The 9,312-nt window shown below is 37.3% G+C and overlaps 1 protein-coding gene across 1 annotated transcript; it reads right to left on the bottom strand.

Moving 5' to 3' along the window:
- Positions 1-629: 629 nt before the first annotated feature.
- LOC149161939 (disease resistance protein SUMM2-like) lies at positions 630-3,943 on the bottom strand. Its single transcript, XM_089435597.1, has one exon. The coding sequence runs from the start codon at positions 3,590-3,592 to the stop codon at positions 785-787; it is 2,808 nt and encodes a 935-aa protein (XP_089291723.1). The 5' UTR covers positions 3,593-3,943; the 3' UTR covers positions 630-784.
- Positions 3,944-9,312: the final 5,369 nt, after the last annotated feature.

Genomic DNA, 9,312 nt, shown 5'->3' with positions numbered 1-9,312 from the left:
CTCTTAACAATCCAAGTGCCCAAATTTTTGAGGGTGCTAAATCCATATATGCAGCAAAAAAACCAATTTAAACAACACAAATTATTGAAACAACAATATAAAACATTGAATTTGAATTCTATTTTTATTGAAATATACTATTATATTAAATATAATAAAACTACAATATTTTATTAAAATTAAGTTTTAACGAGTTTAATTATTTTTTTGTTAAAATCAATCTAAAATTTTCCAAAAGATTTTGGATGAAGTGCTCTCTTAAAACACTTTTTAGACATGATGATAAAATGGTCTCATAAAAACTTAAAAAAAAAAATCAATTAAAAAAAATTATATAATTTTAATAATATTACTTTAATATTAAATTTAAATAAAAATAATAATTTTGTTAATCTTTTTATTATTTTTATTGTAATTATAAGTTGCATACCACGCAAAAGAATCATACAAAATAATATATAAACCTATTTACCGAGCAATAAAATCATGCGTACTAAGTAATATAAACCATATATTATATTAACCAAAATATTTGTAATCTGCATATTTTTCTAGAAATTCTAAAATCTCCCTACGAAATACATGACTTTTATCTTTATTCTTTGTTGGCATGTGTTCACACGAAGGTATTAACCAAAAGTTTTTTAATCTGCAAATTTCCCGAAAAATTCTAAGAAAAAATGATACAGAACAAATTCTTTTATTTTTATTCTTTGTTCCCATTTGGCAAGTGCAAATGATCCCCACGCAATCTCGTCAATTCCTCACACACGTAAAGCAACAGCTAATAGTGCATGAAATCCCACGGATCCCATGGAGGATCATCATCATCAACCAGCCACCGAACTTTACATTTATTTTCAAGTAATGTTTTCATGTTGGGATCCTCCCATTGGAGGATTTCATCCCACCATTCTCTCTCACATTCTATGGACTCCAAATGATTTAACTTATCCCATCCCCCACGCAATCTCTTCAATTTCGGACATCGCCATACATAGAGATACCTGAGCATGGGGGGTAACGGTGACGCCCCCTCTCCCAACCCTCCACTTCCACATCCACTTGCTGCTCCCACTGCCCCCACACACTCCAACGACTTCAAGGACTCGAGAGTCAAACTCTCCAGCTTTGGAAAACGCTTCCCCAATTCCAACTCCTCCAACTTATCGCATCCGGATATGGTCAGCTTTCTCAAACATGTTATCTCAGTGGGGAGCTCTTTCAACTGCTTACATGCATCTACATGAAGGTATTCGAGCTTTGGGAAGTGAGGCACTCGCTCCACATCGCAATTCCAGAGAGTGAAGCTTTCCATATCTTTCATCACCTGCATGTCTTGCGGAAGGTAATTATGACCATTTCCACCCACAAATTCCAAATCCAGCTCTCTCATGTTTGACCAATTTGCCATAACCCCCTCCTTAACTGGCGATTTTATTTTTGCACTGAAAACCCTGAGACGCCTCAGAGTTTGCAGATCCTTTAAACAAGCAGACGCTCCTTCCGCATTTGCGTCCTTCTCGAAATCCAATTCAATGCCACTGTCACCCATCGTCAATATTTCCAGTGAAATCAATTCCTTGATCCCACGCGGAAGATGCCTCAACTCCCGGCAGCTGTCCATTTGGAGAACCCTCAGATTTTTGAGTTCGGTTATCCTCTCAGGAAGGCACCGTAAATTAGAACACTCACTAACATTCAAGAATTGTAGCCCCTTCAGGTCGCCAATAGCTTCCGGTAATTCACGTAGGCTCGAGCATCCTCTTAGTTGGAGGGAGACCAGGTGTTTCAGGTTCCCGATAGAAGGCGGCAGAGACGTTATGCTAGTCCCACTAAGATCGAGGACCTTCAGTGAGGACAAGTCCCACAGGAACCTTTCCGGAACTTCTTCAATACCACTATTCCCATTTAATAGGAGAACCGAGAGGGACCGGCATGGGAAAGTTGCGGGCAGGGAGTGTAGATCATTTCTCATCAATGACAGTTTTACACAGTCCTTGCTGACGACTTCCTCGAAGTTGAAACTTTTCAGGCTCTGTCCGGCTTTAAAACAACACCTCTGCTCTTTCTCCGCAGCAATGCGGATTGCCAAATCCCGAAGGATATCGTGTATTTTAACACGCTCAATCCTTCCGCCATAACCATGACTTACCACCTCAATCAGACAACGACCCGCTAGGTGTTTGATATAACTGTTCCCAATGTCAGACAAGTAGCTGTCTCCAGTTTCTTCCACCAGACCTTCACAGATCCACATGTCTATGACTTCTGAGACCTCGATTTCTTGATCTTCTGGGTAAGCTGCAAAATATAGAAAACAAGTCTTTAAACGATGTGGTAGAACATCGTAGCTCCATCTGAGACGTTTAAATAGCTGTTCGTCCACTCCGACGTGCACATCATAAAACGCCTCACTGACGCTTTGCATCTGCTTTAATGCAACCTCCCACTCATTGAGAGTAGTATGGTGTGACACAGCAGCAGCGACTACATTTATGGCGAGGGGCAAACCCTTGCACTCCTGTGCGAATCTCCTGGCTACTGGCTCTATATCCTGTGGAACATTTCCATCTTCATTTCCAAATGCTCTGCTACGAAACAGCTGCCAACCCTCCTCTTCCAACAGGGGTTTCACTTTTATTTTCTGTTGCACATTCATTTTTGCACACACTTCTTCATCCCGCGTGGTGAGAACAAATTTACAAGTTTTGTCCTTCAACGACACTCCTAAGTCTTGAAGCCTATCACTCGTCCACGCGTCGACCGCCCACATATCATCCAACAGAATAACATATCTTTTATTCTGTAAATAAGAGCGCAGTTTTTCTTTTCGCTCTTCCACATCGGAAATTTCTTTGAAATTGCTCAACTTCAATCTATCAGCAACGGAATTCTGCATATCTGAGATTTGCGGGTTTTGGGAGACCGTTACCTTAATAATGAGATCAAAAGAATTGCTCACCTTCTGGCTGTTGTTGATGGCGTGAAGCAGCGACGTCTTACCAACGCCCCCGATCCCAATGATGCCAATTCTTTGAATGTTGCTATCTTCCGTCAACCATCTCTCAGCAAGTTCCGTCCATTGAGATCGCTGTGCCTGTCCAACAAAACCAGATTCGGGGTCCTGAATCGGTATCTGGGTGCGCGGAGTAGGGTCCCCGTATTGCCCGCTGCTAGGAAAGTCGGTTTGCGCCCTCTGCGAGTGGAGTTGAGCAAGAATTCGGTTCCAATTTCTGATATCTTTGCTGATTTTATAGCGGCAGAGGCACTTGGGACAGCAACCAAGGTAGCTTTTGTGTTGCTGGTGAGCCTCGTACAGTTGGCCAATAGAATCAGAACTTACTCTTAGCGTCTCCGCAGTCTCCAACCAGATCCTCACTGTTGGTTTAGCTCTCTGTTGCTCTCGACGGAGCTCATCTTCTATCTCATTTTTAGCATTCTTCACATTTTCGACATCTTTTCCCATCTGGGTGACAGCGCGAGGCAAACAAATGAGCACCTTCACCGGTGCAACGACTTTTTTGAAGAGGCTGATGAAACCTTCGCTCAAGAGATTGGCTGCACATCCAGTAGCAATACTTTCGGCCATTGCTTCACAAAATAAAAAAGCGTGCGGTCTGGCAAACCAAAATAAACAAACAAGCCCCAAATCACACGGGCAATGCAAGATTCAGATCGCTGCTCCAACCGTTAAACCACCAGCAAAATTAGGATTTCTCCTCCACCTCAAATTGGGCCAAGGCTATGCAGACTGACTGTCGAGGTGAATGCATCCCGAGTAGGCAACCATTATTAATAATTTGTCTTGTGGTTCTTGTTCACCTGGGGTCCACAGTAATTTCGAGAGAAATTCCCACTGGAACAGCGGGAAAGCAACTTGATATGACAGCGTGCAACGAAGGGACCTCACAAAAGCATCGAATGATTATGAACGAATGGCCATTCTTGACTTTGGACATGGAAGGACAGAGCATTATTGAATGTGTGTGTTCCTTCTTAATTCCCTGTAGAAACCTACTGTTTATGAATATTGAATTTTGTGTCCATTTCGAAAATAAATATATATGATTATCTAGTGTTTTATCGTTGGTAACCTGCGTTAGTATGTATCTACGGACCAGGTCTCCATAACAAAGATTCCATTTTTCCCAAAGTGGTCTTCATGGTTATTCCCCGTGCTGGAGATACAATGGATATGACTGAAATAGATTGAAACATAAATAGAGATTGAAATATATGTATCTAATGGTTGGCTATGAAAGTAGAGGTGACTAAATGGTTGGCTATGAAAGTAGGGGTGAGTAAAATATATTAAGATATAAATAGTAAAGTTTATTAATTTTATTTATTAGCTCGTGCTTTACGTTATATTATTATGCTTTATTAAATTAAATGTAAGTCTTGTATAGAACTTAAAAGAATAAAATTTATGTTTTATTTTAAATTATTTATTATAATATTTATATTTTAAAATAATTATAATAAATATACAATTTGATTTGTATGAATGATATATTAATTAATTAATGTTGTAATCTAAAATAATAAAATCATTATAACAATTTAAAGAGATGGAATAACTTTTTTATTTGTTACACAATTATGTAATTTTCAAAAAAAATGTATTTTTTTTTAAATGGTTAGAATATTATGATTGTGTTATGGTGCAAAGGTCTTAAACACAAGTATAAAATCTAATCGACAAAGTCAAAATTTAGTCAACATAAAAACACATATATAAATTCCAGATATCATATAAAAGATAGTACAAAATGACAATGAATAATGAAAAAATAATTTAATTGAAAAAGAAAGAGGGGAACCAAAATCCTTATTGGATGATAGGGCCAAACAGGGCGTGTGGGTTTATAGTGTGAAGGAATAAGCGTCCTTCAAACTCTCATAATTGCAATCAATGAATATCTAGCTGCAAATCAACCTACCCCAAGAATCACAAACTTGATAGTTGCCCTGCTATTTCCTTTTCGCAAATTGGTGGAGTCAAAAGCCTATTGATCCTATTTTAAAATACTCTTGTAGTTATTTGTTTATGCTAGAAGTCAATTCATTTATATAGCAATTCAACTTCATCAACAATCCCTCTTTGAATCAATTTTAGAAGAGTGTTGTCAAATTCCCTTTAGCTATTATGATTTTCCTCATATCCACTTTAGTAGCAACACATGGTTCCTCTATAGCCAAGGAACAAATGAAGTCTATTGGTCTCTAGTTATGTTGGGTCTTTCATAGCCAAGGAACAACAAAACCTATCGATTTGAACATTTAATCGTTCCACATGAATTTCAAATATGGACCTCACCAATACCAACCCATGAGACATCTAACTCAAAAATTAAGTGAAAGGGGAATCCAACTTTTTTGGTTAATGTTGATTGTTCAAAGACAAGGATGCTCTTACGTTAGACATCCTTCGTAAGAAAACTACAACCATATAGCTTATTTGTAAATTGTCATGGATCTTCCACAAGAATGGTTCATCACAACAAATATTGACATATTTTGAAATCTTAAATTATATGTTTAATTTTGTAAATTTGAGATTAATTATTATTAACATAGTGCTTGAATTTATGAAATAATTGAAATTTGAAAATGGAAGAACAAGCAAATAAACACGCCCATCCACATAAATGAATAGATGGTGTATCATGGGAAACTCAAAACAAGGGAAAACCCAACTACAAGGTGAGTCTTATGCATTATGGCAAGTACCATGCTAAAGAATAGAACCCTTTCTCCTCCTAACAACTTGGAATTTAATATAGCCCAAGGGCCATCCAGGGTTAGGTTTTTTGCATCCTCAACCATCAATTAGTGATAAGGTTATGGAATTTTTAAAATCTTCTTGAAATTCAACATGTGGATAGTCCCACATGTGTGAATAACACGGGTAAATGTGGCATCCACTCATACCATGATGGTCAACAAGGTAGGTCAACTTTTGGAAGGCATAACTTTTTTATATAACCTCCGATTGAAGTGATTTTTGCATGTTGGAAATGTCTCAATATGTAGAATAACGTTTAGGGGACAAACTCTAAGATTGTAAATTTTTTACCTTAAAAAATGTTGTTTGATACCTCAAAATGGCTCTAGAAGGTGTTAACAGTGTTGGACCCGCCAACATTCAAGGGATCTCCCTGACATGAAGTCCCAACTAGACCTCACACGGTTTGGAGTAGGAGTCCCAATAATGGGGGATAGTGTAATGCCTTGACCGTAGAAACGCGCAGAGGAAAGTATGATAACATCGGGTGAGAGCAAGTGTGTGACCTTGCAAAGAGTCAAGTGTGATTCATGGAGGTTCCAACACACGAAGGGAAAAATAAGTACGCCCCTTCGAAGCATGTAATAGTACACATCTTGAAAGGAACACGCGAGTGAAATGACATCACAAGCTAAGATGCAGAATAGTCAACAAATTAAAGTGATGAGTTAATCCAACAACACACATTCAAAAAGATTCATACAAATGCATACAAAGTAGTTCATAACCATATGTGTAAGTTAAATAACATACATTTCCAATACAACAAGAATAGTCCTACTATATTAACAACATATGCATGAAGCATGTTGGCTCTGATTTTATTATTATAAGTGAAAGTTTCATCCATACATACACCATTGACGACCACTAGCCCCAATAGTGTAACATTATAGTCAAGAACACCTGTCTCTCCAAAGAAGTATACTCGCTCTATGCTATGGAGAAGCTGTTTGGTCAATTTAGTGTCCTAAATTGCTCTCCATAAATTATAAATCTAGGTATCGTAAATTGATGAAGTGTAGTGCACTGTTTGTGTTAGATAACCCTTCTTACTTCGTTGTTTTTGTGTTTTATGTTGTTTTGGGGGTTTTTGGTCTTTTAATTCCTAATGATTTACAATGTAATTATCAAAAACTTAAATCTAACTTTCGTAAAGACTGCTCAAAATCAAAAAATGAAAATAGAGCTAAGAAAGACTTGGAAGCAAAGCTTAAGCAAGAAATGAAAACAAAGTTTCTATTCCTGTTTTACCATTATTTCCAAATCATGAATTAAAACTGAAAGTGAAATTTGCAATTGATGTCTAACTAATTACAGAAATAAAACTAAATGAAATACTTAGTTACTCTGCCTCTCAATTTTGGGAGAAAGTCTCCTTGGGATGACATTTGAGGAATTTTGTACTTCATTAATCTAAGAGAAAACAAATACAGAGATGCAGCAAAGACTCATTGCATAAATGAAATGTTCAACCACTTAGTTTAGGATGAATTGTCAACTTGAAGGGTTTTTCAAAAACATTTATTAACACTATGAGTCAGTAAACTAAAAATAAAATGGCAAGGACAGTAAATGGCACTGATCAGTCTAATTGAGAATTTAAAGACTAGTAAAATAGTGAATGAAGTAAACTAGATTACATTACTGAGTTTCATCTTCTAACTACTGATAAAAGATATAAAAATATCAAGCAAATGGAAGCTACTCTGAGTTATGAACACTATTAATAAGAAAATGATGAAAATTGCATTATAAACATTGTTAGTAAGAAAATGATTATAAACACTGTGAAAGAAAATGATGAATTTACAGTTAACAAGAAGAAGAAAAATGAAATGAAATGAAACCTTCTTCAATGTAGGGGCCCTCTGCAACTGAGTAGGCTACGCTTGCTCAATCAACTCCAAGCAAACTCCTTCAGATTTTCATAAAACTTCAATCTTCATATTAAAAATAAGGATGCAAAATGCCCAGGAATTACAGAGTGTAGAACTTCGATTCTCCAATAAAACTATCACTATTAACACTAACTTCTTCGGTCCTTTACACAGGTATTTATAAGAAAAACCATACAACTGTTTGTGGAGAAAAACATGCTACAACCAAACACGTAGAAGACAGATATGTAGAATTTCTTCCTCAGCTGCTGGAGACATAAATCCAAGACATGGTGGTTGTTGGATTCGGTTGTACAGGTGGTTGTTGGAGTCCCTAGGTACAGGTTATTGTTCCGGATAACGCTTCCCATCACTGTGAAATGTCTTTTATTAACCACGAAACAGAGTCATGTTACCTTCGGTCTCTGCGTTTGACTTATCCATTGACCGTAGTCTTATGCCATCTTCTTTGTCGACCTGGGCTAAGTGAATAGGATAGGGTCCATGTCACGATGATTTCCAAGCTACCCATGTAGCTAGTTTCTCCTTCTGACACCTGGAACTTGTTAGAGCATGAAGGTAGCTGTGGAATAGTCGATTAGTTGCAGAATAGGTTGCATTCCGTAGCTAATATACAAAAATTTATTCAAACAACAAAACATAAAAGCATAACATGTAAATCACTAAATGTCCTCCTTAAGACAGTATATACCAGTCATTGGTGATGAGAATGCATCTTTCTCATGGAAAAACAAAGAAAAGGAATGAGAAGAGTTGCTAGGGAAAGAGTAATTTTGAGGCTCAACATACCCCCACTACAAAATCATTGCATGTCCCCATGCAATTTTTCAAAAATGTGAACTTCTTCCTCCTATTGCATCTGTTCTGACACTTCTGCCAGCACATCCAACTTTCTTCTCTTGCTCTTCTTTGAAGTGACAACCATCCTTGGTTTCTTCATGAGAAGTCTGTATTTAAGGTTGATCACTGTCTTGTTCAAGTTTCTATTCTTCCTCTTCAACTTCCTATTTTTCTTGTACCATAGGCCTAGGTGCAGTATGGTATTGTCATGAATGGCTTTATCCAATTTGCTTTGTTCCTTTAGGGCTTCATTTTATTTCTTAATATGCATGTTCAATATCTCCAACTCATAGATTTCTTGTTTGAGTGAGTCAGTCAGAGGTTCTTGTGGATTGACAGGTTGTTCTGGATTGGCTGAGGAACCTGGATCCCTTGAGGCATTTTTCTTTTCTAGTGATTCTATGTAATCATAAATTTGTTGTTGTATTGGATCTATGCCTGGGGATCCTCTACTGGGTCTGCCTTCAAAATATTTTCTAGGAGAGTTTTGAGGACTGTATGTAAATGGAATATTTTCAGGAGATGATATTGGGGTTTCTCCTTCCAGATTGATGAACTCTGTTTCCTTTGATGATACCTTCTTTACCATTCCTCTAAGCCTAGAGCTTCTTCTAAGGGGTTTTATGTTCTCCTCCTTTGCACCCTTTTTCTCTTTTCCTATCTTTCTCTTCCCCTTGATTTGTCTCTTAATCTCTGTCAATTTTTCAAAGATTGGTTGTTCATCACCTAGTTGTAACAGAGATCCAGGTGTGTTCTCAGTAATTCCACCAGCTTGCTGTC

The sequence above is a fragment of the Pinus tabuliformis genome, chromosome 5_2 (assembly GCF_031772625.1).
Source record: "Pinus tabuliformis cultivar Carrire ecotype Pingquan chromosome 5_2, CPIR1, whole genome shotgun sequence".
NCBI lineage: Eukaryota > Viridiplantae > Streptophyta > Pinopsida > Pinales > Pinaceae > Pinus > Pinus tabuliformis.
The sequence above is the reverse complement of the archived record's forward strand: the minus strand, read 5'-3'. Positions and strand labels throughout refer to the sequence as shown.

Bases quoted from the DNA above. Each gene is read 5' to 3' on its own strand.
- LOC149161939 (XM_089435597.1), bottom strand. From the start codon at position 3,592: ATGGCCGAAAGTATTGCTACTGGATGTGCAGCCAATCTCTTGAGCGAA.